We start from the raw sequence: 27,995 nt of genomic DNA, 5'->3' as shown, positions 1-27,995 counted from the left end.
GATGTGTCTGCAATTTCAAATCTCATTACAAAACATGTTCCTGAGGCCAGACTGGTGGAGGACATCGGCCATGAATTAACCTATGTCTTGCCGTACAAGGCTGCTAAAGAGGGAGCTTTTGTGGAGCTGTTCCATGAAATTGATGACCGTCTCTCTGATCTTGGCATTTCCAGCTACGGCATCTCTGAAACCACCCTGGAGGAGGTGAGTGAGCTGAAGATTCTCTTTTGACTTAAACTAGGCAAAATGACTCATGGCAGAAATAAGCATGAGATGGGAGTCTTGTATCCTTGTAAACATTTATTGTGGAACAGGCAGCTTTGCATTCCTCTACAAAAAGGATTGTCTTCCACACTGTTAAAGTGTATGCTCAGAGAAGCATGTATTAAAAATGTATGTGGTACAGGCAAGCATAAACAGGTCCTTTGCATTCAGTTGCACTTTGCTGAGATACTGTATGAAGGTTGACCCCCAGTTTGGCTTCTAATGACTGTTGTTTATAAACACCTTTGAGGTATTTTTAGGGATGCTTTCTTCTTCATTTAACTGAAAACATACATTTCAGTATTGGAGACAGTACTTTACAGAATCCACTCAGATGTATGCCCTTGTCAGGGATGTTTTTAGGGTTTGTTTGTTGTGGCTGTGTTCCAACTGACAAGTGTCCCTTTCTTTTATCACAGAAGTGTCATGCACTTTATTTCCTGTTCATATGAAATGTCTTTTTTAAAATAATAAGGGAAGCTGAAACAGTGGTGTTGTGACTTACTGAGGTTGCCCTGTAGGTCCTCCCACAGCTGTGAAGGCCTTGGCTGCTATCTCCAATTTGAAAATGTTTTCTTCTGGTTTAGAAGAGTCTGTGGGACAAGCTCCTGCAAAGGAGCATGAACAGGAGTGAGCACTGTCAGACTAGGAGGAAGATGAGATTGCCCACATTAAGTAATGAGGTCTTTATCTGAGACATGGAGAAGAGCTTGTGTTTGAGGTGCACACACATGCGCACACACACAAAACTGGCATTGTAAAAGGAAAATGTCTGGTGTGTGGTTACAGCTGGTTCCTGGAAGCTAGAGAGAAACCACAAAGTTCATGTCACCATCGTGCAGGAGATAGACCCTATATCATCTGTTTTCATGCTTCATCTGACAGTCTTGTGCTCTCTTACAGCATCTCCTGAAGTAGTCCCCACAATATTGCTCCTCTTTCATTTTCACTGACATTTATTGTTGCTTTTCAGATCTTCCTGAAAGTAGCTGATGATAGCGGTGTGGATGCAGAAACCTCAGGTAGGTGAAGTGTTGAAGGAAATTTTAGGGGAAAGTACCCTTTTGTGTGATATTTGTGTGGTTTAAGCACAAGGCTGACCAAGCCTGAATATTTTAGGAGTAGAATCTTGGTGCAGAGCTTAGCTCCCAGAGGAATAAAAGGTCCAGTGAATATCTCAAATGAGGAGTGTTCCTGGTCTCACCAGCCTTTGTGTATGGCTCACACACCTTTGTGTATGGCAGCATGTTCAGTATACAGTGACATATGCCAAGGTGTGACAAGCCCAATCTTAGACTGAACTGGAACTCTGCTTTGCTAATAATTTAAATTACCTAAGCCAGCTGTTCTGAGTAGATTTAATGCATGCTTTTATATACTCCTAACTTTTATTGACTCAGGGGTAGCATGAGTGTTTTGTAATAATGGAGAGACTGTGAATTACTTGACTGACTGTATTACTCTAACGAATATGAAAAAACTCTTGAGAGAGTCAGACCACAGTAGGGACCACATGACTCTGAGAGCAGCTTGCTGCACTAAGTGTTTGTGCCAGCATTTCCTGATGAACTAGTGTTAGCAAATTGCACTTGGAGTCATACGCATATTAAGTGAGAATTTTCTTAGAGAACAGCCTGCCATTTTCATGGGTAAATGAAAAAAAAACGTGTCCTATTCACTAGAATAAACTTCTAGGACAGCACACAAAAAATGGTGCATAAAACGTGACCCTTGCAGAGTGACAGTCTTGGTTTTACTTTTGCTTACACTGGAGTCACTTCAGATCAGCTCTTCAGATTGCAAATAGAAGACATATAAAATTAAAATAATACTGCTTTGTTTTTTCTGGGGCTAATTGGAGATTAGTTCAGCTCATCATAACTGCATTATTTTCAGATGGAACATTGCCAGCCAGAAGGAACAGGCGTGTCTTTGGAGACAGACAGAGCTGCCTTCGTCCATTTACAGAAGATGATGCACTTGATCCTAACGATTCAGACATAGATCCAGGTATTGCTGGGGCTCAAGCCTGTTTTCTTCTTGTGCACACTTTTCCATATTCTAAATACAGCAGATCGTAAGGCTGAGACTGCCAAAGCAAGCAGCGGTTTATTTGCCTTTAGGAATAGTGAGCAGTGCATTATCTAGAGCCTGCTCAGTCCTCCCATCAAGGCTCAGAAGGATAAGGGTGAAAATGCATTTATGTGAATTTCTGTTGCTATTTCTGCTCACTGCTCTATTTGATGAGTGAGAGCTGCTCCAGCCATCACCTTGTGTCTCCAGCACAGAAGTGCCCAGAGGATATGTTTGTGAGCTTTTGAATGAGGGTCATTTCTCTTGCTAGCAGAATCCAGAGAGACAGACCTTCTCAGTGGCATGGATGGGAAAGGCTCCTACCAGATGAAGGGCTGGAAGCTCACCCAGCAGCAATTCATGGCTTTGTTGTGGAAGAGGCTGCTTATTGCCAAGAGAAGCCGGAAGGGCTTCTTTGCTCAGGTGAGAGCACCCAACATGCAGCAGGGACAGCTCTGCACCATGCATTTATTCAGAGATGAAGGTGGGCAGAAAACCTGAAGGGAATACAAATAACCAAAACTGGTCATCACCGCACATCTGTGCAAGTGAAAGAAGTTACATGATAACAAAGTGGTTACAGTGTTCTTGCACAGCAAGGATGCAACTGAGATTCAAATCCAAATTTGGTCTTGAGAGCAGCATTTGCAGGCTGAATCCTCTGCATCCCAAATGAGTGTCCTGACTGAATGCCAGGGTAGGTCTTCTGTTGGTGTCTCGCAATGCTGTGGTGTAAATAGCAAAGACCTTCCTGGGAAACTTAAAAAGTTTTGATGCGTTAACTGACTCGCATGTAGCTCCTGATGCCTCTGGGAACATTCGCTTTAAAAAAGACTTGCTCTTTCCTTGCACTTTCAGATTGTGCTGCCAGCTGTCTTTGTGTGTATTGCTCTCATGTTCAGCCTGATCGTTCCTCCCTTTGGGAAGTATCCCAGCCTGGAATTACAGCCCTGGATGTATGATGAACAGTACACTTTCATTAGGTATGTTTCTTGTGGCCCAGAAATGGTACTAAATCCTGCAATTCTGTTCTTCTTTGCAAATGTGAGTTACTGAGTTTCTCACCAGGTTATTTAAACTTGTTTTCTGTGCTTAGCTCAGAAGCACTGGTATTTTATTTCTGGACCTTTAAATGCCAGCTCTAACTACTGGCAAGGCCATATCCATTTCTGAATGGTGCTGTGACTCTAATAATACTATGCGTAAAGACCGGAGTGTGTGTATGCTCATAGATCAAGTGTTCTTCAAAGGGAAATGTCTACTCATAACCTTTCCTGAGCTCTCAGCCTTTCCCTGCTGATGCTTTTGCTGTGTGCCAGTTATTCCACTGACCTGATAGGGTTTCTCTGCTGTACCCATAGCAATGATGCTCCAGAAGATGCAGGCACTCAGAGGCTTTTGGATGCCCTTCTCAATAAGCCTGGTTTTGGGACACGCTGTATGCAGGGGCACTCCATCCCGTAAGTAGAACTCTGGACTGGGAAGAGGAAGCCCAGTCCCAGCTTCTGGACACCCAGTAGATTTAGCTGGCTTTAGAGAATGATAGTCATGTGTGGCCAGAGCATGATTTAAGCCAAAAGAGCTGCAATTATATTCAGTTTTTTCTACTTGGGACCTTTTAGAAAGTTACCAATGTGGTGAGGAAGTGAGATTTTGAGTGCAAGTCCTTACGGACAGTGATGGAGACAGTAGTCTCTCCTTCAAATTACTGTTTGATCCTGAACATAAAGGACCTAGTCATGTTGCTGTATGTTGCTGACTGTAGCTATTGTCATTATGCAATCCTCCCTTTCTAGATGCACTAGAAACCTAGATTAGCACCCCACAAACACCAATAAAAGAAGGGGAGCTAGACAGCATTGGTGGTGTTTTCTAGCTCTGCTACTAACTGCAGGGCCTTGCGCAAATTACTGAAGATCCAGGCTGTGAGTGCAGAAGGGGTATACAAAGTCCAGGATGGTGTATCTAGCCTAGCCTAGAAGAACTGCAGCTATTGTTCATGATGGCAAGGGGAGCAAGGGACCCTGTGTGCTGGCCAGTGGTGGAAAGTAAGCTGTATCCTGTGAAACAGACACAAGAGTACCACTCATGGGGCACAGGGAGGAGGCTGCCCACCGATGCTGCCTTGGGGAAGAGCAGTATGGTGGTGCCCCAAAGGCAGAAATGTCGTCTAAGAACAGTCTGCCATGGTCTTAGAATCATAGAATATCTTGAATTGGAAGACACCCATAACGATCATCGAGTCTAAATCCCTGCCCCTCGCAGAACTACTTAAAACTAAACCATATGGCTAAAAGCATTGTCTAATGGCTCCTTGAACTCTGGATGCTGTGCGTGATGGGACTGACTAAAATAAAGCACTCATCCTGTGGAGCAAATGAGAAGAGAGGTGTGTCAGGCACTACTCAGTGTTGGGCAACCTCAGTCTCTTTGGCACTGGGATCTGTTAGAAGCTGCAGAGCCTGGTCTATTGCTCTGAGCTGTTTGTCTCAGTGAGGTCAGGCTCCTTTGAAAAGCAGGCTGCCGCTTCTGGGGACTGCGGTGCCTGTTACTTAAACGGCTTGTAAACAAAGGCTGACATAGTTGTTTTAAAAACTGCATTTTCCTTGCCTCCTCCCTGACACAGAGACACTCCTTGCACTGTGGGGCAGAGGGAATGGACCACTGCTTCAGTCCCAGACTCAGTCCTGGACATCTTCTTGAAAGGCAACTGGAGTATGGAGAACCCTTCACCATCTTGTGAGTGCAGCAATGAGAAGATCAAGAAGATGCTGCCTGTGTGCCCCCCTGGAGCAGGTGGTCTACCACCCCCACAGGTAGGAGGGACCTCAATGGTACTGTGATGAGGGATGCTCCTGGAGAGCAGAGCAGCTGCGTGTGATTCTTTCAAACATGGTTTGTTTGACTCAGCATCTGCATTTTCTGATGGGAATTTATGTGTTTTTCCTGGTGACACCAGCGTGAGCAAGACACTGCTGACATTCTCCAGAATCTGACAGGCCGCAATATATCAGACTACCTAGTGAAGACTTACGTGCAGATCATTGGGAAAAGGTAGCTGTTGAACGCACCCCCTCCCTTCCCTCCCCACCAAATGCTGCTTGATGTATGGGGGATGCTGCACAAATCAGGTGAATAGGTGTGGGCAACGGAAGCTCTTCAGCAGTGGGCCAGACCCATTCAGCTCCTCAGACTATCCTGATCTATGGCTCAGGTGGTGTTTCTACTTCATTAATGGTGCTGTGGCAGCTCTGAGGGCCAAGCCATGGGCCTTGTAGGCAGAGTACAGGGAGAATCTGGACACTAACCCTGAAGAGGAGCGGTGGGACACATGCCAGATGTGAGAGGCTGTTGCATTCTTCTCCCTGGCCATGTGCCTGCAGCACTGGTAGGTCTGTCTCTCCTCTTGTTCTGTGTATTATACATCAGTTTTCTTTTCTGTCTTTACAGCTTGAAGAATAAGATCTGGGTGAATGAATTCAGGTAAGTTACTGCCTTATTTCTAGCTTATGTGTTTCCACTAACCTTTAAGCACTGTATTAAGCAGGACAGACCCACCCTGCTTTGCAGTTTGTTTTATATGACTCAACTGCCAAATGTTGAGGGAACATGTTTAAGGATAAACTGGGACAACTCGAGAGCACATCACTGGAAAGCATTCCTGCCTTATGTGGAGAGCAGTATCGGCTTGAAAAGATTTGCAGGATGAGCCTACTGATACTCCATCCTGGGAGGTGCTATTCTTCCAAGACAGGGAAGCAGGGAGATGTCCCGCTTCGCCTGTACTAGCAGTAGAGGATAGATGCATTCATTAAATGGAACAGCACACTGAGCAGTCATAAGTATTTAACCCCAGAAACAAAGAGTAGGAGCCATTATGGCTAAGCAGCAGTGCAGGAAGATCGACATCATCCCTTTGTGTGGGAGTGGACATACTTGCCTTGGATATAGTGCAGGAGAAGACATTTCAGGAGAGATGACAAGTGGCATTTTCTGGAGGTCAGGAAGTAGTCACATCTTAGCATCACTTTCTATCTGAACTTTCAGGTATGGCGGCTTTTCCTTAGGAGCCAGCAGTTCCCTCATGCTTCCTCCAAGCCATGAAGTCAGTGATGCCATTAAGCAGGTGAAGAAAATCTTGGAGCTAGCCCAGGTGAGCAGCTGTCCCCCATAAACACAGGATGTGCTAATGTCAGAGTCCTGTTATTTGGGAGATGACTTGGAAGCCATAAAATGGGGATTGTATGTATGTTAGCTGTGACCAGTGGCTTCTTCCTACTGTCTCTGAGCTGGTGTCTGCAAACAGCAGAAGCCCTGGGGACACTCAGCTGAGGCTTATGCAACCCACATTGCTGATGTGGGTTCTGCCCAACACCAGTTTCAAGCCAGTGGGGATTACAGACACCTCTGAGCATTTTGCATCAAGACAGGATGGGCTGTCTCAGGGAAGGAGCTGTCTCCTTCAAAACCACAATTGAGCTCTCCTGTGCTGAACCTGCCTTGGCTCAGAAAAGAATTTGGGCCACTGCTTTCTTCTTAGACTGTCTGTGGACTGCAATTCATTTGAAGCTTGCTTGCAACCTTGGTTAATATTTACTGCTGGGTAAAAGGCAGGATGACCTCTCTTACCAGTGTGACTGCAGAAAGGAAAGAGGGTAGGAAAGCTGAGGTTTCTCAGCCTTCTTACCACCTCCAGCTTGGCAGATACAGGCTGCAGAATGAAAAGAAAACTGTCAGAGATGTGAAAAACATAGTGGGCCCCCCACTAGACTTCAGGACGTGAATAAAAGTACTCTCAGAGAGTAAGTAATGGTCTCTTTGCTGTTTGCAGGGGAGTTCTGGAGATCGGTTTCTCAACAGCTTGTCAAATTTCATGAAGGGCCTGGATACAAAGAACAACGTGAAGGTAAATTAACAAATCCTCACTGCTGTGCTTGCTATTTGAAGCTCTGGTAATCTGGAGTTATTTTTAGTTAGCAAAGTCCCAGCAGTTTGCCTTGGACAACTGTGCAGACCAGAGCTCTCTGTCTAGTGGAGCAAATGCAGCCTGTATTCTTGTGGGGGTTTCCCCAAAATCTGTTTCTTCATTGGAATCTAGGCCTAAGGCCCGGAAGGGGTTCAGTGCTGGATCAGTGCTCGCTTCCAGCAGCCTCTTGTGGTTATTGATTAAGCTGTATGTTTGTCCCTGAGGAAACTAGCTGGAAAGGTGTGGACAGAAACTACGTGCTCTCAAGAGGAAGGGATGTTCTTCTGCAGGGGTCGGGAGCCTGTTGAGTAGCTGATGCCTTTCTGATGTTGATGTCTCTTGCAGGTGTGGTTCAATAACAAAGGCTGGCATGCCATTGCCTCGTTCCTGAATGTGATCAACAATGCCATCCTTCGGGCCAACCTGCAGGAGGGCAAAAACCCTAGTGCTTATGGGATCACTGCCTTCAATCACCCACTCAACCTCACCAAGCAGCAGCTCTCTGAAGTGGCCCTGTAAGTCCTGATGTGAACACAAACGGTTTGGGCTCATCACCTGCTGATTACTGGAAACAGGCAGCATAGAAGGTTTTAGTCTCACTGGTAGACACTCAGTGTCCTGTGGCTTTTAGGCTGTGATGTGCTGACCTTATTTTCTATGGTCTGGGCAGGTGGTCATACTTTACCTTGCAAAACAAGGACAGCAGAAGGAGAAACAGATTTGCACTGCTCTGCATGCTCTACCTCATTTCCTCTCAGAGGAGCCAGCACCAGCATACAAATGCTTTTTTCTTTTTTTCTGTCCAGGATGACCACCTCCGTGGATGTCCTAGTCTCCATCTGTGTGATCTTTGCCATGTCCTTTGTTCCTGCCAGTTTTGTAGTCTTCCTTATCCAGGAACGTGTCAGCAAGGCTAAACACTTGCAGTTCATCAGTGGTGTGAAGCCTGTGATCTACTGGTTGGCCAACTTTGTCTGGGATATGGTAAGGGCTTTGTGACTGTGCTAAACTGTCTTCCATTCTATATTTGCAGGGTGTCCGTTGCACTGAAGTGCAAAGTGTAGTGGGAGCCAGTGGACACCACATTAATTCAGTCAATAACAACTGTGTCTATGACTTCTATGTTTACTCTCTTGGGGCAGTGGTTTACCTCAGTGAGACAAGGATCACTGAACAGAGGATGGGAGGGCAACCATAAGCTCAATCATCAGCATTTATTATATCGCTTTAAAGTACCTGCCCCAAAATGTTTGCTTTTGTAGCCCCTTGTTCTGCTCTGTTCAAAGCAGGGTTTTTGAGTCTGTGGTGTCCAGTACCTCTGAGAGTCTATTGACTGTTTCTAGAGGGGCCAAGAAATGTAAATTAATGTGTATTACATTGTACTTCACACATGTGACACTCCTAAGACTATCCTGGAAACAGCTTTGGGAACACTGAAGAATGCTGAAAAACATTGGTTCAAAGCAGAAAGACACCTTTATTTTTTGTCATCTGAAAACAAATCTAAAATCATATTTTTCACCTTCCAGTGCAACTACATTGTTCCAGCCACACTAGTCATCATCATCTTCATCTGCTTCCAGCAGAAGTCATATGTATCCTCCTCCAACTTGCCTGTGCTGGCTCTCCTTCTATTTCTCTATGGGTAAGGGATTTCTCATCAGAAGGATGACTGGGAAGGCTCTTAGACTTGAAAGGTGCTTACCTAATGTTGCTGCCTTTCCTTTTGCCAGGTGGTCCATCACCCCTCTCATGTATCCAGCCTCCTTTGTGTTCAAAATTCCCAGCACAGCGTATGTTGTGCTGACCAGCGTGAACCTCTTCATTGGCATCAATGGTAGTGTGGCCACCTTTGTTCTGGAACTCTTCACCAACAATGTATGTTTCACCGTAAGCTACTTGCCATAAGCTCCTCACTGTCATGTGCTGCTACAGTCTAGTTCCATGTTGCTACATGTTACATTTAGCAGCCAGTTCTCTGGAAAGGCTTAGGTCCCCAGCTTGTACCCAGTAGCAACTGCAGTGGTTTAAACACAAGTTCTGGTGGAAATAAAGCCTACTTCTGCAATTTACAGAATAGTTCAGGTGGGAAGGGACCTTCTGAGACTGTCTAGTCTAACCTCCAAAGAGTGTCAGCTAGAGCAGGTTGCTCAGGGCTGTCATTTTTTTTAATATTTCCAGGCTCCAAAGTCTCTCTGGGAAATGTCTTCCACTTCTTAATTCCTCTTAGGGTAACAGAAATTATTTTCTTATGTTCAAATGAAATTTCCTCTATGTTCTTCATAAGGGGCAGTTTCTGTCTACTACAGGCCATTTCAAGCACTTAAGCATTTAGTTGCCCTCAGTGTTGCCTCCTGTGGTAGATAGATCTCTAACTGTATTGGGAACTTCTGGACATCACTTACAGAATCATAGAACCGTTTAGGTTGGAAAAGACCTTTAAGATCATCAAGTCCAACTGTTAAAACTTCTGTTTTTCCAAATCCAGATGCCTACTGGGGAAGGTGCAAGTTCCCCTCATGTCTGTATGCAACACAAGCTGTTTTAGCAGGCTCCATTTGACCCACACAGGTGTGAAGTGTTCCTTGTAGGAGGAGGTTGAAGAGACCCTGTGGGAGTTACCTGTTGATTGTACCACTGCCTGCAAGAATCCTGTGAGAATCATCAAGGAGGCAGTCCTTGATGATGGTCCCTTTTGTTACGAGGCCTGTTTTAACTCAGTAAAAAATATGTACATGCTTGAAGAAAAGTGCCTGGCAGAACAGGAGCTTCTCCTCAAGGTTGCTGTCAGTCCTACCAAGGATTAGAGTCTCCAGTAGGGAGGGGCTACCCACAGTCACTGAGATAACCAGTCTGTGCAAGCACAGCTTTCCTGTCTTCTCAACCTGTAGCCTTTCTGCCCGTTATGGTTTGCAGACACTGCTTTTTAGACTGTGAGCATCTGGAGGAATCTCTCCTTTGGTGCAGTTTGTATTAATAGCATCTTGACCAATACAACAGCACTGACTGTCCAGAGGACCCATGGCACTGGCTCTTGGGAGAGCATTTCTAATCCTTGAATTTTTATAGGATTGCAGTGCTGGCGGAGGGAGAGGTCAATCACAGCATGGATCACACTTGGCAGGTGGTGTTAGCTTTCTGCTCACATGGCTCACTGGAACTTGATTTTGTCTTTAACAGAAGCTGAACAACATCAATGACATCCTGAAGTCCGTCTTCCTCATCTTCCCCCACTTCTGTCTGGGACGGGGACTTATTGACATGGTGAAAAATCAGGCCATGGCTGATGCTCTGGAGAGGTTTGGTAAGTGAGAATGTGTATCACAGGGACAGTGGCCTGACCTGAACAGGGAAAGCTGAAATCTGCCCTGGATGAGCATCCTTCACTCCTCTGATTTCAAGTCTCCGCAGCTGTCCCCTTTGGTTGTTACAAGGACTGAAGAGAGGGCTTGGCAGATAGATCCCCAGAGTTCTCAGATTTTAGGGGCATTAAATAAAAATGCATAAAGCCAACTGTATGGAGAGGATCATTAGGCCAAGTATAAGGAGCGACTGAGAGTCTGGAAAGCTGGATTTTATTTTTTTTTTTGTGGGATACGCATGTCAGGCCTCATTCGCAATCTTTCTGTGCTTCAATAACCTTTCAGGAAGGTGGGCCATCTCTTCTTTGTCAGACTGAATTCTCTGGACCCAAGTCCCAGCTTTGCTGCTGTAAGAAATGCACATGCAGCCACAACTGGCCCCTTGTGTGGTCTTTCCCTACCGTTATCCCATTGGCTGCTCTCCAGTTGCCCCAGTGCCCAACTTGGTGAGCTCTGCAAGAAGAAGTGCTAGCCTGTTTCTGTTGCTCTGGAAAGGTGACTGTGATCTTTATGTCATTTTGGCAGGAGAAAATCGTTTTGTGTCCCCTCTGTCATGGGACCTGGTGGGAAGGAACCTCTTTGCCATGGCAGTAGAGGGCGCTGTCTTTTTCCTCATCACAGTGCTCATCCAATACAGGTTCTTCATCAAACCCAGGTAGGTTGTCTGCTCCACTTCATCACTGAAGGCAGGTGAAGTTTTCATTGCTGTGCCCCATGAATTGGAATAATATTAACTATGGAGGCCCTGTCATCTGCTAAGGCTTTATCATGTTGCTCTCTCCAGGCCTGTCTATGCCAAGCTGCCTCCTGTGAATGATGAAGATGAGGATGTAACCAGAGAGAGACAGAGGATAATTAGTGGAGGAGGACAGAGTGACATCTTGGAAATCAAGGAGCTAACCAAGGTGACAGAGAAGTTCTCCATTTATAAGACTTGGTGGCACAAAACCATGCAGTTCACCAGAATCCTTATTCAGAGGAACTGAGCAGAGTCAAAACTGGAGTGTGTTTGGAATGTTGAACATGTATGACTAATTATAGTTGTCTCTGACATTATGCTTCTCATTCTTTTTTTTTTTCTTCTGGTTTCAGATTTACAGAATGAAGCGAAAGCCAGCAGTAGATAGGATATGTGTTGGAATCCCCCCTGGAGAGGTAAGCTTACCTGTCAGATTCATTGCTTAAATACTGCTTACTGGAGTATTTAAGAGCAACAGACAGCAAAGGGTAGGGTAAGATCAAAACCAGATGTTGTTGAAATTGCATCAAAGGAAATTGCCTGGAAGTTGAAGCAGTTTCTGATTTTGTGTGTCTGTGCCTTTGGCACAGAACTCTCAGTGTCTGGGACCAGATGCCAAACTTTGGTACCCCCCCAGGGTTTGGCACAAATACACTTCTGGTGGCATTGCACCAAGGTGACACCACAGTTCATTCATTTTCCCAGTCTAAAAATTTACACTTAAAATGAAAGTCCAGATTATTTTTTTTTTCTGGAAATGTAGTGAAGACTCCCTTCAGCTGTTCTGAGGGTCAGGTGTTCCTTCCCTTATTGTCAGTGCTGAAAATGATGCCACTGAATCCTGTTCTCAAAGACACTGTGCTCATCTGCTCTTCTGTATCCCCAGTGCTTTGGACTCCTGGGAGTAAATGGTGCGGGCAAGTCATCCACTTTTAAGATGCTAACTGGTGATACAGATGTGACAGGAGGAGAAGCTTTCCTCAAAGGAAACAGGTGAAAGACCATGCATCTTTCCTCTACTTTGTGTCAAAGCAGGTCTTCTGCTGCTTTTTCCTTCAGTTTTTGTTCCACTTTCAGCATGTCTGAACTCTGCCTCACTTCCCCCTTTTTTAACTCTTGACATCTGTTTCAACCCATTGCCGAGTCTGGTAAAGTACTTCAGTGGCTTAGGAAAAGTGATTTAGTCAGATAGTCACTTCTGGATACCTAGCCTCTCATGTTTAAATGTCATATTTTAAAAAAGAAGGGAGGGATGGGGAGAGAGAAAAAATAATTTGGCCAAGATGGACTTCTAGGATCCTGTATTTTTGTTAGTTCAGTGATTCCAAAACTGTTTCACTTTCTTCCTTTTAACATCTAAAATATCAGTGTGTACTTGTGAAAAACTAACAAGGGGTTTTTTCTTTTACAGTATCTTGTCCAACATCCAAGATGTCCATCAGAACATGGGCTACTGCCCACAGTTTGATGCTGTTAATGAACTGCTGACAGGGCGAGAGCACTTGGAGTTCTTTGCACTTCTGAGAGGTGTTCCAGAGAAAGAAGTCTGCAAGGTAAACAAAATGCCATAGGACCCCTCCCAGTGACCAACTGTTCTGCTTGCATGCACCCTCCCTGCAACACATGCCATGGTGTGAAGCTGATGAAGATACTGTATGGTGAAATCTATCCCCCTTTCCTTCCAGGGCTTCCAAGGCAAACTAAAGTTGCTGTGTTTTTTTCGGTGCTGCCTAAAAAAGTATACTAAATGGAAAGGCAGATACTTCTGGTCCTGCTTTCTCACAGTGGATACACTTCCCCATGGAATGACTTCTTTCCTTTAAAAGCTTAAGGGCTGTGGAGCTGCAGGTCATGCAGCACCTCACTTGCTGTCAAGAGTTAATTATTCAGTTACTTCCCAGGGGAGCAAGCACTCTACATCTTAACAGAAGCCTCACACTGGCTGTTACATCTTTCCAGTTGATCACACTGCGTCATTAAAGTGCTGCTATTTCAGTGTTCAGACATGGGGTTACACTAAGAGTCTTTAGGTAATGACAGCTGCCAGTACCATACAGCACCCTTCTCAGTGCTCTTCCCTTAACAGCAATTTTCACTGTATGTGTCCTGGGTGCTGCAGAACAGGAACTGCTGTAGGTAGGAAGATGACATCTGTACACAGTGTTTTGGATAGGGGCAGATCTGGTACCTAGGATATGTCCAGGTAGCTTGAATCCCTCTTTGAGAGTAGTGATGATGAGTGAAAACTGCAAGCTCCTTTGAAGGTTGCTGGTGAGTTTCTCTGTGTGATGTTTCCACCAGCCCCATATAAAAAGAGACCCAGTTCTGGGTATTATCTGAGCAGCAACTGAATCATTTCCCCATAACACTTTTTAGTTCACAGGGCAACAACATCTGCCTGTTGGGACCTGTAGTAATACTCCTGAATAACAAACCAGATCCTCCTTATCTGTCTGAAGGGCTAAGTGGGATTGCTGTGTGTCAGTAGTGACTGTTTCTCTGCAAGCCCACAGCAACTGGAAAGCTAGCTAAGCTCAGTGCTGCTAAGAGCATTACATCGGTGGTTAACCTGGCTCAACCGATGTTGAACTCATGCTCTCTGGCCATTTGATTTTCTGGACTCCCGGGGCAGGGTTGCATATATCCTGATCTAGAGGTGAACAGCATGTTTCAAAACCCATATCCATGCTACATTAGATCCTCAGATAAGTGGCCCTTCTGAAAAATGCTCATAAGGAAAATCTTATTGTGTAGATGTTGGCGTGCTTGATGCAAGAGTGTGTTGTGCTGTTTCTCATAGGTTGGTGAGTGGGCTATTCGGAAACTGGGCCTTGTGAAATACGGAGAAAAATATGCTGGAAATTACAGTGGAGGGAACAGGCGCAAGCTCTCCACAGCCATTGCTCTCATTGGAGGGCCACCTGTCGTGTTTCTGGTGAGTCTGCAACCTTTTCTCATTAATGTTTTCCTTGGAAATAGAAAAAAAAAACAGGTTCAGATGAAGACTAAAGATTTCATGGCCAACTAGTGTTTAAATATAATATAATACTATGCGCATGGCTTGGATGGGCTTACACTTCACTGGGTAAAAAACTGGTTGGCTGACCAGGCCCAAAGAGTTGTGGTGAACAGAGTTAAATCCGGTTGGTGACTGGTCATGACTGCTGTCCCCCAGGGCTGGGTTGTGGGATCACTTTATTGATAATCTATATGAGGCGATTGAGTGCACCCTCAGTGAGTTTGCAGATAACACCAAGCTGGGTGGGAGTGTTGATCTGCTCGAGGGTAGGGAGGCTCTGCAGAGAGACCTGGACAGGCTGGAGCAATGGACTGAGGCCAACTGGAGGAGTTTCCATAAGGCCAAATGCCGGGGGCTGCCCTTGGGCCACAACAACCCCCAGCAGCGCTACAGGCTTGGGGAGGAGTGGCTGGAGAGCTGCCAGTCAGAGAGGGACCTGGGGGTGCTGATTGATAGCCGGCTGAACAGGAGCCAGCAGTGTGCCCAGGTGGCCAAGAAGGCCAATGGCATCCTGGCTTGTGTCAGCAATAGCGTGGCCAGCAGGGACAGGGAAGGGATCTGACCCCTGTACTCGGCACTGGGGAGGCCACACCTCGATTCCTGTGTTCAGTTTTGGGCCCCTCACTACAAAAAGGACATTGAGTGACTCGAGTGTGTCCAGAGAAGGGCAGCGAAGCTGGTGCAGGGTCTGGAGCACAGGTCGTACGAGGAGCGGCTGAGGGAACTGGGGTTGTTTAGTCTGGAGAAGAGGAGGCTAAGGGGAGACCTCATCGCCCTCTACAGCTACCTGAAAGGAGGGTGCAGAGAGCTGGGGATGAGCCTCTTTAACCAAGTAACAAGTGACAGGACAAGAGGGATGGCCCCAAGTGGTGCCAGGGAAGGTTTAGACTGGGTATTAGGAAGCATTTCTTTACAGAATGGGATGTTGGGTGTTGGAATGGGCTGCCCAGGGAGGTGGTGGAGTCCCCATCCCTTGAGGTGTTTAAGAGTTGGGTTGACATAGTGCTGAGGGATATGGTGTAGTTGGGAACTGTCAGTGTTAGGTTAATGTTTGGACTGGATGATCTTCAAGGTCTTTTCCAACCTAGATGGTTCTGTGAAATACATCATTAGTCTCTTAAATGTGAGCAAAGAGCATATGGAAGTAAAGATTCCATGTTTAAATGTAGGTCTAAGCTATAATGTGCTTCTAGGCTTTTATTTCTGAAAAATCACTGGGGAACTGTGGGTCTTGAACATGATGCCAAATTGCCAGCTGTTTAGCATTTTCTCTGCCTTAGTACTACTGCAAAGATTTCTATACCTACAAAAAAATCCTGCCTTCTTGCTGGACACAAGTGAATCTTACTGTGCAGGAGAATCGGTCTCATGTTTTTAATAATTCATTGAAAACTGGAAATAAATAATTTAGGATTCTTTAGATTAAAATTGAGGATAAACCTTCAGATTAACGGAGTTCATGGGGCAGGAGAAAGTAGTCTAGTGCTCTGTTTAAACAAGCTAATTGACTTTAATTTGGTTCAGAACTCGATATTTCAACATGTTATAATTGCAGAATACTTCTCAGTACTTCTCAGTTCTGGAAAAGATGTTTGCTGTTTGAAAATTTGGACCATAAATTATTTTCTCATTTTGGACAATGAGTCAAACTTGCTTATTTTCAATGTTTCCAGTATGCATAACGAGAATGGACAAGTCATTTCAGAGATAAGGTTTTTTGTCAGTGGAATGTAACAGCATAGTCTGGTTTTTGTATGTATTTTGCAGGATGAACCAACAACAGGGATGGATCCCAAAGCACGTCGTTTCTTGTGGAACTGTGCTCTGAGTGTAATCAAAGAGGGGAGATCAGTGGTGCTCACATCTCACAGGCAAGTAGCAGCCCAATTGTATCATACCCTGCCTTTTACATCTACCAGGGCTGGATGCTAAATCTGCTTGGCTGCTCTGCCCCCTTCACTGCTGTTTGCAGTGCTAATGAAGTTACTTCTCCTACAGCATGGAAGAATGTGAAGCCCTGTGCACTCGAATGGCGATAATGGTCAATGGGCGATTCAGGTGTTTGGGCAGTGTTCAGCATCTAAAGAACAGGTAGCTATTTTCTTTTCACATGGACCACAGAGTTGTCTGCATTTTGAGAGAGATGCACTCAAACTTAATTCCCTGTGCAGCATTCCCATTGCTATTCTGGCTGTGGGAAATGCTGCTGGATTTTAAACTGCAGTTGTTTCAGAGGTACTTAACTCCTGTGCTGGCCCTCTTTTTCACAGGTTTGGAGATGGTTACACCATAGTGGTGAGAATTGCAGGGGCAAACCCAGATCTTAAGCCTGTTGAGGAGTTCTTTGGGCATGCCTTCCCTGGAAGTGTCCTGAAGGAGAAGCATCGGAATATGCTGCAGTACCAGCTTCCATCTTCACCATCCTCCCTGGCCAGAATATTCAGTATTCTCTCCCAGAACAAAAAGAGACTCCACATAGAAGACTACTCCGTTTCTCAGACCACACTTGACCAAGTAAGTTTTTTGTAGTCTGTCTGTCAAAAGCTTCTTTGTGCAGAGGTAGGAATAAATCCACCAATTTACTGGATCTGTCTTTTAAGGGCATTTCAGCAAAGTAGAGTACTGAATCCCAGGACTACTTCATGAAGCTCAGTGTATAAAATGCCTTGAGTCAATGAAAATCTGGGGTGATGTGTGACACGGCCTTTTTTCTTATAGGTATTTGTAAATTTTGCCAAGGACCAAAGCGATGATGACCACACTAAGGACCTGTCATTGCACAAAAACCAGACTGTGGTAGACATTGCAATCCTTAATTCCTTTCTGCAAGATGAGAAGGTAAAAGAAAGTTGCGTGTGAGCCAATTTAACCAAGAAATTGTGAGCAGAATGCAAAATTCCTTTTCCTGGGATAAGATACTCCCAAAGAAGAAGCCAGAGGAAGAGAAACTGGACACTCTACTGATAACCATTCAATGCAATGCAGTTCAATGCAATGGAAAACAAAATTCCTTTACAGGGGCAGTGCCTCATGGAGTCGTCTTTGTACTGTTCTCAAGTGAAAGACTTGAACTTAGCTCATTACAGTATAACTCTGAAGCTGTGGTAAAGCATCCACTAGATGCTGCGGGCTTTCAGCCATACTGTATATTGTCCTGTACAGTATGTTTTTACTAGGGTGGCAAAAATAGTTTGTTGAGGAATCATGGCCAGTGGTTGGTTGTAGATACTTTAGACATGCATGTTTTAGTCTTTAAAACATTCATGTTAGGAGTGGGAATTTCCTGGTGCTAGATCCATTGCTGGCAATGAATGCACCAAGAGAGTCAGTAGCAAGAAAAGTCACCACCAGTGTTGTAGTGTTAGGTTGTGAAAACTTACCTGATCAGCTGCTGTTCGTAGACTGGTGTAGGTCATTTGGTGGCAAATACAGGGCCATAAAGCAGTACTGTGCAGATGGGATGGCAAGAGACAGGCCATCATATCCATATACATGTCCATCAGGAAGTGGTGATATGCAGAACTGTGGACCCTGCAAATGCACAGTGTTGACCCAGCAGCATCACAACCAATAACCTACTATTGACTAGGTTTTTGTGTAGTTAAGTACTCTCCTGCTCCTTTGAGGTACTGCAGCAGCTGCGTGAACACTTAGTAGGAGGAAGTGGGCGAGAAGCAGACCTAGGATTTGGACCACAGCAGCAAACTCAGTAGTTGTACAAGCTGCTAATGCCAAGAGCAAATTCTAAATCATGAGATGTCACTCACATTATCTGCTGTTTAACCCCTGCTTTGCACCAGAAAGGTACCCATCATCTGAAATTACTGCTTAGCTTAAGCATGTTGCCATTTCTGGCTTTGTCAGATAAAACTAGAAATGAGATGTAGGGTTTTTTTAAACAGTATTATTTATGACTTTTTAAATAGGTAGCATAATTATGGATTGAAAGTACTTTCAGCTGATCTTTGTAGCCGCAGTATTTCTTTACATTATGCCTGCAATGCTCTGCTCTCATTCTGTTTGGCGATAGCTACATTCATGATCTGACCAAGTTCCAGACTCTAGCAATGAGCTGTTATCTGCAATTACTGCAAGTTGTTTACCTGAAATTTTCCTGTTTGGAGACTAGTGTAACATTAGATTAATATGTAAGTTTCTGCTTCTGTTGTGCAGTGTAGTTTCAGTCATTAGGTGATCCCTAACTGGAGAGTACACCCTTGTTATACATGTGACAAACTGCTTCAGTAAAAATCCCCTTGAAGAACAAGATAGTTCAGAAGAGTAGTGCTACAGTTACACCAGCCATTAATTTTTAAAGTTTTCGAAAGTCAGAATGATGTTAGAGGGGATGTTATATAATAAGAACAAGCAATTCTCATTCACACTGTACAATAGCCATGGAAGAGTATGCTTTCATTAATACACTTATGAGCCCCTCTGTCATGCTTTTACATTCAGAAATAGGTTCAGTAATGTGGTTTGAATCCAAGTGCAGTTCCTGGGCCATTTCTGTATGTCATGCCTCCACTTTACACACCCATGTAGGTTCTGTGCTAATTATTGATGCTACTCCACCATGAATCAATCATGCACCGTTTTCTTCTGTGAATGCCCATAGCAGCCCAACAGACAGTGAAGAGGCTGACGTGACTTTGAAGAAGGTTGATTACGTATTTCCAGGTATACTTGGTAACACTGACCAATTCAGCATTTTAAAACAGTTAAATATTTAGCACAAGTTCCCAGTCCCTGCCATGTCCTGCCTTGGGATAAAGTAAGAGCTTACTACATGCTCTGCTGAAGTGCCTTTTTCATACCTTTTTTTTTTTTTTTTTTAAAAAATGTTTAATACATTGCTAAGGGGATTAAGAAAGGAGTGTAATGGGGATTGGTATACCTCACTTAAAACATGCTTTGTGCACCTTCATGGCATCATCATCCTATGGGGATGAGTTACAGGGTGATGAATACACTAGACTTCCAGGTGCAGAAAAATTACAAAGCAGCTGAGCTACAGCCATGACTTCTCTATAACAGGCTGCAGGTATGTCACAGTATCACTGAAACAGGTAGCATGTGTTGAAGGCCTAACCACTGCTAAAAATCACTATTATAAGTCAGCATTAAATCACTGAAGTGAAGGGCTTAAGTTTTGCACTGCACCGTACTAGTGCATGTAGAATTTGAACAAGTTCTAGGAGGATTTAGATCTGGTCCTGAAAGGGCTGTGGTTTGGTCCTTAACTGCTCTTGTAATGATTAATTTAGCAGGAAACAACAGTTACATCATAGTCCTTTTTCCTGAGCCCACCAAAAAGAGATTATTTATTCCTATTGCCCTGTGACTGTCATGCTCATACAGAGCCTGCTCTCTGTGACAGAATGTTACAGTAAACATGGATATTAACTGTTTCACAGTTCTGATCTGCCTTGTTTGTAGTGAACAGACAGCATAATGCAACTCACATGAAGATTTGTCATGGAATAAGTTCAGGCACCCACTGATTTACTTTTCTAAGTGTGTGTTGGGGAAAAAAAATCACTCGAATCACATACAGTATATGAACCACTCAATAATGAAACTGCACTGAGGTGTTAACTTATTTTAAACTTTATTACTATTGACATGTTGCATCCCTCTTTGTAGTACATTGTATTTTGATAAGGAGTTGTTGTAATTCCCCATGGTTAAACCATCACTTTGTGCTTATCCTTCCCTCCTAAATATATAGTTCGTCCTTCATTCCAAGCACTTTATGCTATCTGTAATGGGATCTATTTTTGCACTGGAATATGTTAACTTTGCAAAAATCTAGAGAGATTTCTCAACTGAAATTCCTAAGTTAAATCCTTAAATGGACATTTTCATTAAAAGCAAAAAAAAAAAAAGGTATATATATTTGTATTTGCTAATAACTGTTATGTGAAGTATTAAAAGGCACTCTAATTGCCTTGTATTAAGTAAAAAAATAAAGCTCTTATGGCACCATTGATCTCGAAGTGTCATTTTTGCATATGTTCTTTTGAGTAAGGCTGTTGGAAGCTCTTGTTTTGCCCAGTTTTGTTTCATTATGAAATTTGATGCATAATGTAAAAGGAAGTTCCAGTATCTCTACAAATTAGGGTAGGGCACATACTATTTCCAGGCAACTGAGGTGGCACAAGATTTGAAAGGCAAGTGCTACTTTAAGCTTTGAAAGTTAGTAAACAAAAAGATCTACAGCAAAGCCTGAAAAAAGTGATTGGTGTAGCTGTCAAATCCAGCTGAAGACCCTGACAAATTTATCTGGATATTTAAATCCCAAGTCAGGTCCTGTGTCTGAATATTTCCCTTACAGAGACATGGCAATTTGCAACTATTGGTAATTGTTCTTCCTCTTTGCTAAAAACACCCTATACCTGTTTTCACTAACAAGGCAAAATGTTATGTTTGAGTATAAAGACTCTGAAATACTCTAAAATTAGCTAATCCTTAGCTAATATCAAATTAATGGAAGATCACTCAAGTTAATACTAGGTTTATTTTGAACAGGAGTTTACAAATGAAAGCAGAATAGTGATCCTATTGCTCAAAGGAAAACTAATGTTAAAATTTTGTCTGCTACTTCCTGTAGTCCCGCTATCAACCAATTAGTTCCAGAATCCAACCCAATTCAAGTTTACACTTATCAGGAAAATTCATCCTGTGACAGGAAGCCAATTAAAATCTCCTGGGTCTTCTGTTTTAATCTAGTGTCCAGCTAGCTTTGGGTAATGTGTTAATTTATCAACCTCTTGTCAGAAAATACCAAACTTCAGAATAAAGCACACCTCATCCTGAATATTCTTTACTCTCAATGCTGGTGACAATGAAAATAGTTTTACTAGAAAATATTATACTGTTTTTATTATACCCATCTATTTTTTTTTATTCCAGTAAACAATAAAATAATTATTTGCAGTCACATGGGGAGGAGAAAAAAAAAAAGAAGTCCTATTAATTCCCAGTCCCATTTTTCAGCCCATGTTTTTATTTATAAAAATAAGTACTCTGAGTTGACTGCCATAAGGCAATACTCTGAATCAACTTGGTAGTGATGGTTTATCAGCCATTTATACCTTAGAAAGTTGCTTTGTAAAATAAAAGACAGTGGTCTCTGAAGCAGTTCTTGTTCCAGGCTGAGAAAGCTGAAGACAGGTTTGTTGGAGGGAGAATAGTATGAAGACCTGGGTATAGGAGCTGGGACCTGTTATCCTCCCATAACGACAGCAGCTGGATCCTATTCACCCACCTTGGACATAGCATAATTGCCTAGAGCTGTTTTTTTAGTGCTTTCCATGAAATCTTAATGCACTTTACAGAAGCAGTAATCATGAGGCAGACTGCACAAAGATACTTGAGCAGAGAAGTGAAATCGGTTGGTCATTGCAGGCTAGTGATTAACCTGTGGAAAAGCTTCCTGAATGCTCTGCCAGATAGTGACCCTTAAACTGCAGAAGAGGGTGCTCTGTATCACTGTACACAAAAATACAAGTTTGATTTATCAGCCCATATTCCCTCTACCCCACTGATACTCACTGTAGTTTACTGTCTCTAAAACAACTATTATCAAGACTGCTGCTGACCAAAATACAAGACCTGCAAAATGATGTAAAGAATGTGGTTTAGCATTTCAGTTTAAAAATGGTAAGCTCGAGCTGTAAACACTAAAAATTCATGCTTCGTACAAATTTATTTGGCTTTTAACAGTCTGGCAAAAAGTATTTCAAAGAATGTAAGCACATGCAGATCAGCCAAGTTTGACTACACAATTGAAAAAGGGCTAGTCAACTTCAGAACCTAAACAAATATTAAAATACTTAAGGCAAATGCTATGAGGGCACAAAATTTTGCAATTTATACTGCTGGCAATTAGCATTTTTCAACCATTTATTGTAAACTGAAAAACAGCTTAGTTCATGAGGGTATCATGATCCATGTGATGGCACTTGCTGACAGGTTCCATCTTGTCTTTTTTGCCATCAGTTACATCCTTTAGAATAAGTTTACTTCAGTGGTGAGCACTGCAGAGGGATCAGGAGCATATTTTGCTGGGAATCCAAGAATCTGACACTGTCCCGCACTGAAATTAAATGCATATTTAATTAAGACAGTAATCCAGTAAGAAATAATACTTTTCAAAGCATGCATGCAAATAACACTAGTGAATTCTCTGGATCCATCATCTCTTACCAGCTGCAACAACTCTGGCATCTTCATGGGCACTGTGCCTTCCAGCCGCCCGATGATCTGGGCTCTCGTTCCACCAAATCACATGGACTGAGAAAGTACAAATAAAGTCAGTTGCGTACTATTATTCTGCAATATGGCAGCTGTACTGGAAGTCCCAGTAGTCTGCCTTCACCTGTTAGATGCCTGGCAGTTAGCAGAAACAATTCTCCAGGCAAGTAAGTGGTGTGATAATACTTTGCTGAGCCTTTAAAAGGTTTGACTCTTTAACATCAGATATGATAATCTTTTAAGATAACAGCACCTGGCTGCAGCCTATAATCCAATACACAAAACTGGGTTCAAGGACTGTTTACAGGACTTTGCTGATCCACACTAACATTTGCATCAGGATGGCCAATCCTGATCCAGGACAAGTTCTTGCCCCTCTCCCTCTGCCCCCTCCTGTGCCGAAGTCCATATCAGAAATTGAGTAGTACCTGTGTTAAGTAATCCATACTCTGTGTGGAAAACACCAATCAGTTTGGTGTACCCTGTGTTGATGTGAGCATTGATTGCAGCTTGAAATGCCTCACCCCACAATGCTGGCCCACCAGGCTTCATCTGGAAAGTAACCCACTCATACACACCTAGAAGAAAAGGCAAAAATGACCGTAAGGAAGGACATAGAAATTAATATGCCGGTTCTCAAACAGTGTGTCATAACCACAACATTATTTACTGTGAAACCAGTACTGCAAATCCCTGCTATTTGGGGTCAGCAGATACCTGAAACTACCCCTTCTTCCCAGTCTGCGCAACAGCTCACAGCTTCCAAGGGGCTCACAAAAGCACAGGCAAGCGATTCGCTGCTTGGAGCTAGTTCAAGTATAAACATAAGTACTGGAACCCTGAGGAAAAGAAGGCTTCACACAAAGCCCAACCTAGCACTTTTCAGTGTTGCCTGGTAATCTGGGGAGAGTTAGACTGCTTTGCATAAATCACAAATATACATGTTTGCAGGATTTGGATGGCTGATTGAACAATGCAAGGTAGCCTTTTCTAAGACTGGCTATGTTTTCTGGCACTGAAGTGGTTTATAATATTATAAACCCCTTTGACAACTGGCAAACAAATGTCCATGCAACAAAGTCTGCAAATGTTCACAAATCAAGGAACAGTCAATACTAGTAATACCAGATATGCTACAGAGAGAATTAAAATAGAGAAGGACAGGACGTCTACACCTCAGCTATGACTGTTACAAAGTATGCTTGAATTGCATGTATCTTTAAAAAGTAGCGGGTTTTTTGTTTTTCTTAAAACTATTATGCAAAAGAAGCAGTAACCTCAAAGCAAATTGAGAAAAGAGAAAAACCTCTGTGAAAGAGAATAATCATTACCTTCAGCGTGGATAGACAAGGCAAGTCAGGGATGACTGCTCTGACCATTGCTACAGACAGCACTTTCATTTTGCTGTTTGTTTAAGCAATTCACACAACTCTTTACAATCTTAATCATCAGGGCTCTAGTCAGTTACTGATGTAAATTAGTGTCGAAGCCTTCTTAAAAACTTTGTCCCTCATCAGTGTTATGTCCCTTTTTCACATGGGTGTATGTACATGCACTTGTTACATTAAGGATTATAAACCATGTAATACTTGGCTTAACATTTAAGACATTTTTTGTTACTCCGTCAGCATCAGTAACTTTAATCAGCAAAAGAGAAGATAAGCTCACCCCCTTCTTTTGGTGGCTTCCCAAGTTGACACCAGGGTACCAGATAAGCAACCTCATTGTGCTGCTTTTCTATCAAGGGGAGAGCTGGGGAGATAAATTTTCCTTGCCATTCTTTGTCATTGGCTAGTGCATGCCGGACTGATGTTCTGTGGGCAAAATTATCTGTAAGAAAGAAAAAAAAGGAAAAAAACTATGAATAGATGCACTTAATGTCACATCAGACTCAGTCAGAATGTGCGATTACAAGAAGGTGAGCTGCACTTACATAAGTTTGAAATTGATATTTTTAAAGAGCATATTAGCTCAAAGCAGATGTGGTAAGCTTCCTTTAAATTCTGCAGAAATCATTGCTTTATTCTCAGATTCAAATGGTTTCAAGCCAAAGCAAATTTTCCAAGAATGTTTATAAAAAAAGTTAAAATACACTACATGTTGTAGCAGTAACAGTAGTTAAGAGATCCATATACGGGCATCTGTAGCGATTACTGGATGTGGCAACAGTTACCAAGGATAAGGAGATGTGAAGAAAGCACAGTAGATAAGGAAATGAAGTGGAAAAGGAAAATAAGAAGGAATATTATCCTACCAAGACAAAATTAAGAAAAATATGAGTTTTAGCTTATATAAAATGACCTTAAAATTACAGGTGTACGAGTAATGTATGTTTATTCAGCTATATAAAAAGTTATTAAATGCCCCAAATCTAAACATTTTCTTTTTTTTTTTTTTTTCTTAATTAAAAACAAATGCACTGAATTAGGAGTGTCTGAATTTCAACTGGTTAGGCTGCAGTGGCATCTTAAGCAATATGTTTATGCAGACAGTTTTCAATAATACAAAAGAAAAATCCAGCATCTGAGAATGGGAAGAACCTTGAGAACTATCAGTATCTTGAGACTAAGAGAAAAATATACCCATTATTTTTAAATACTAAAAAGACATAAGCAGGGGTCTGATGAATCAAGAAGGGATGTTGTACCTTACACATGTAAACACCATTAGGAAACAAAAATTACAAGTTTTTCCTTAGTTTTGCATTTTAAAATTTTCTCAAAGATTATTAAAAATAAGAGGGTTGTTAGAGCAAGAAACAACAGACAAGGCTAAAAAGTTCTGACATGCAGAACAATTGATTAACCATACATGCACATAAGCTCATAATATTCCTGTCAGCAGATGGCTGGTCCCCTCATCCCTCCAGGACAAAAAAGGTGACTCTTTATTCTAAACAGGTACTCTGAACATGCTGGATTTCAACAAGAAGACTGAGAACTTCAGAAACAAAATTCTCTGCCTCAGCATACCCTGGACTGCAGCAGGTATACAAAGAAATTATACCAGTGTGCTCTCCCACCTCTCCACAACCCAAGTATCAAGTTTTCTTGGGTTCCACAAAGAGCACAGCCAGCACACCTAGTTTCTTGCATAAGTATAGCTTTTCCTGGCTCACCAGCACCTTCTAGATCAGCATCAACTCCAACAACAGAAGAAATAGATTATACTGCAAGAAGCCTGATGCTACCCAAGGCTGAAGCAGAAATGAAACGTTTCATGCACTTGGGAAGCTAGAGCTGGTGGAGTGGCTTCCCATCTCAATTCAGTCCAGCTGCAGAAGGAGTTTAGGCATACAAACTGTGTACTCATTGTTTTAGGGGAGTGACTGTTACACTGAACTAAAATTTGAGAACAATTATACATGCATATAAACATACACAGACTGCACACAGTCTGCACTTCATGTATTATCTTATTAAAGAGGTCTCAACCTTTTTTTCCATCTGAAATTCCGAAGAATTCTGTTGTTCAGGAACTGGCCCCAAGTTAAAAATACTTACCACGAACAAAGCACTCTCTGCAGTTCCTCTACTAAATCTGTTTTGATCAGAGATCGCTGTTTAAGAACAGATGTAATTCATCCCACCATGTCAAAATTGTCCTGGCAGGCTCTGCTGGTGTTCTTTTCAGTAATCAGTACAGAAACAATTTTGTTTTGACACTTTCTTACAGTAAAAGCAAATTAAAAAGAAAAAAAACAAATAAAAGCCAGGTAAACATTCTCCTTGCCTTCTTTCTTAGGAGACAGGGAGCACAGAGAGAGCAGAGCAGCTCAAAGGGATGCTTGAGCGTACCGTACTTCCAAATATGGACCACCTTATTCATCGCTCCCAGCTCCGCAGACCAGAATCCCACCAGCTCCGAGTGAGCTTTGCGAAGGTAAAAGTACTTGTTGACCAGTTCCACAAACTCCTTCATCTTTGATGGCTTAATATCATATATGCGAATTTCATAGAAAATGCTATCATTTTGTCTGGGCCCTGTAGCAAGGAATGAGAGTACCTGAGAGAAAATATTAAGAAAAATAATTAAGACTAATTCTCAAGCCAGAAAACTGTCTTCTAATCTCTAGACTTTTTTAAAAACAGTGAAATGCTGTAGATGGATTGTTTTGTTTTGTTTTGTTTTTTACTGTGGGCTGGGAGACAGGGTACTTTGCAATCTCCAGTACAAAAGTATCTTGTGACTTTTTCTTTAGAAATAGTTCCCATGTGCATTATTTGCTGCAACTCCTTCCAGCAGTGCAACAGACCATAGTGTGTCTTTTATTTGTCACACTCAGCTGTTTAATTATTAGCTCATAACAAAGCAGGATTTTCCTCTTCTTATACCCCTTCCTCAGAAAGCCAGCTGCATGACACAAAAAGTCAAAGCAATTAGCAGTTGTCTAAACACCTTATGCAAAGGCAATGCTGCCAATGCCACTGAAGCAGAGGCAGCATCAACATCTGCCCTTACCCAAACGATTCATACTACTGCAATCTGTTTTCTAATTACAATCTTACATCTGTACTAGCAAATTACATATTCTAGGCAAAAGAAAGGAAAAGATACCAATGCTTGGGAAAAGACTGATCCCCTCCAGGACAAGATTGCTAAAGGACAGACGTCCTTGCTCTTCACTGGCTGCTTCCCCCAGTTATTCACAGACATAAACCCCTTCAGAAGTCCCAGAAAGATGCTTACTTTTGCAACTGCCTTAATAACCTGGAACACACCGCTTGCCTCTCAAATTAAACTAGAAAAATTCAGGCCAAGCCAGCTCTTTGGCCTTAGCTTATATTTGCACAGAGGTGGCTGCAGGATGGATTTTGAACATCTCTTATTTCACAAGCATCAACAGGCATGTGCACTGTACAGCTCAAGCCACAAAACAGAGATGGCCAAGACCACACTTCCTAAATGATCCTTTGGAGTACTAACACTTCTAGTTTGGGTTGCCATGTGCCACAGCTTCTGTTAGCATTCACAATTTCTACATCCCCACAGGATCCTGGAAAACCAGTAACCCTGCAGCAGTGACCCATCCAATGCCGCATTCCTACAGGAAAAGAGGCAGCCAGGCGTTTTCTGCACTCGAGCAAATACTGGACCGCTGCTGGATCACTTCCTCCATCCGAAGAACATGTCACACGGTTCTAGAGAAGGCCCGAGGCCAACGCTCGGGGGCACACCGCTCGGCTAAAGCGGATGTCCAGACAGGCCCCGCCCACGCAGGCTCAAGCCGCGCCCCCGTCGAGCGAGACCTCACACGCGCTCAGGCGGGGTCCCAACGCCTCTCCCTAGGCCCCGCCCCCAATAAATTTTATT

General features: G+C 43.0%; 2 protein-coding genes across 3 annotated transcripts in view; one reads left to right on the top strand and one right to left on the bottom strand.

Moving 5' to 3' along the window:
- The window catches only part of ABCA1 (ATP binding cassette subfamily A member 1), a 97,363-nt gene extending 77,046 nt beyond the window's left edge, over positions 1 to 20,317 (top strand). The window contains exons 25-50 of one of the 2 annotated variants that reach the window (XM_026866171.1): positions 2 to 204; positions 1,238 to 1,286; positions 2,161 to 2,274; positions 2,612 to 2,760; positions 3,196 to 3,320; positions 3,699 to 3,797; positions 4,964 to 5,153; positions 5,297 to 5,391; positions 5,788 to 5,820; positions 6,385 to 6,490; positions 7,169 to 7,243; positions 7,649 to 7,818; positions 8,110 to 8,287; positions 8,833 to 8,948; positions 9,037 to 9,181; positions 10,484 to 10,607; positions 11,191 to 11,320; positions 11,450 to 11,570; positions 11,758 to 11,820; positions 12,291 to 12,397; positions 12,816 to 12,957; positions 14,205 to 14,339; positions 16,191 to 16,294; positions 16,422 to 16,514; positions 16,694 to 16,937; positions 17,142 to 20,317. In XM_026866171.1, coding sequence (XP_026721972.1) covers positions 2 to 204; positions 1,238 to 1,286; positions 2,161 to 2,274; positions 2,612 to 2,760; positions 3,196 to 3,320; positions 3,699 to 3,797; positions 4,964 to 5,153; positions 5,297 to 5,391; positions 5,788 to 5,820; positions 6,385 to 6,490; positions 7,169 to 7,243; positions 7,649 to 7,818; positions 8,110 to 8,287; positions 8,833 to 8,948; positions 9,037 to 9,181; positions 10,484 to 10,607; positions 11,191 to 11,320; positions 11,450 to 11,570; positions 11,758 to 11,820; positions 12,291 to 12,397; positions 12,816 to 12,957; positions 14,205 to 14,339; positions 16,191 to 16,294; positions 16,422 to 16,514; positions 16,694 to 16,937; positions 17,142 to 17,282 — 3,251 coding nt within the window. In that variant the 3' untranslated portion in view covers positions 17,283 to 20,317. Of the gene's footprint in view, position 1; positions 205 to 1,237; positions 1,287 to 2,160; positions 2,275 to 2,608; positions 2,761 to 3,195; positions 3,321 to 3,698; positions 3,798 to 4,963; positions 5,154 to 5,296; positions 5,392 to 5,787; positions 5,821 to 6,384; positions 6,491 to 7,168; positions 7,244 to 7,648; positions 7,819 to 8,109; positions 8,288 to 8,832; positions 8,949 to 9,036; positions 9,182 to 10,483; positions 10,608 to 11,190; positions 11,321 to 11,449; positions 11,571 to 11,757; positions 11,821 to 12,290; positions 12,398 to 12,815; positions 12,958 to 14,204; positions 14,340 to 16,190; positions 16,295 to 16,421; positions 16,515 to 16,693; positions 16,938 to 17,141 lie in introns of both variants that reach the window. The other variant, XM_026866170.1, reaches the window with a different exon arrangement.
- Positions 20,318 to 21,372: 1,055 nt separating this feature from the next.
- Positions 21,373 to 26,689, bottom strand: NIPSNAP3A (nipsnap homolog 3A). Its single transcript, XM_026866221.1, has 5 exons — positions 26,480 to 26,689; positions 24,351 to 24,512; positions 23,111 to 23,260; positions 22,635 to 22,721; positions 21,373 to 22,524 (listed from the first exon to the last, which is right to left on the bottom strand). Exons 1-5 carry the CDS (start codon positions 26,601 to 26,603, stop codon positions 22,448 to 22,450), a joined length of 600 nt encoding a protein of 199 aa, XP_026722022.1. The 5' UTR covers positions 26,604 to 26,689; the 3' UTR covers positions 21,373 to 22,447.
- Positions 26,690 to 27,995: the final 1,306 nt, after the last annotated feature.

This window comes from Athene cunicularia, assembly GCF_003259725.1.
Source record: "Athene cunicularia isolate RWA chromosome Z unlocalized genomic scaffold, athCun1 chrZ_part2, whole genome shotgun sequence".
Classification (NCBI taxonomy): Eukaryota; Metazoa; Chordata; class Aves; order Strigiformes; family Strigidae; genus Athene; species Athene cunicularia.
The sequence above is the reverse complement of the archived record's forward strand: the minus strand, read 5'-3'. Positions and strand labels throughout refer to the sequence as shown.

What these genes read in the sequence shown, in the direction of transcription:
- NIPSNAP3A (XM_026866221.1), bottom strand. Translation starts at nt 26,603, where the DNA reads ATGAAGGAGTTTGTGGAACTGGTCAACAAGTACTTTTACCTTCGCAAA. An exon ending in GGTCCATATTTGGAAGTACG is followed by an intron (nt 24,513 to 26,479) that starts GTACGCTCAAGC and finishes TCTTTCTTACAG; the next exon opens with ATAATTTTGCCCACAGAACA. An exon ending in TGCCAGAGTTGTTGCAGCTG is followed by an intron (nt 22,525 to 22,634) that starts GTAAGAGATGAT and finishes ATTTAATTTCAG; the next exon opens with TGCGGGACAGTGTCAGATTC.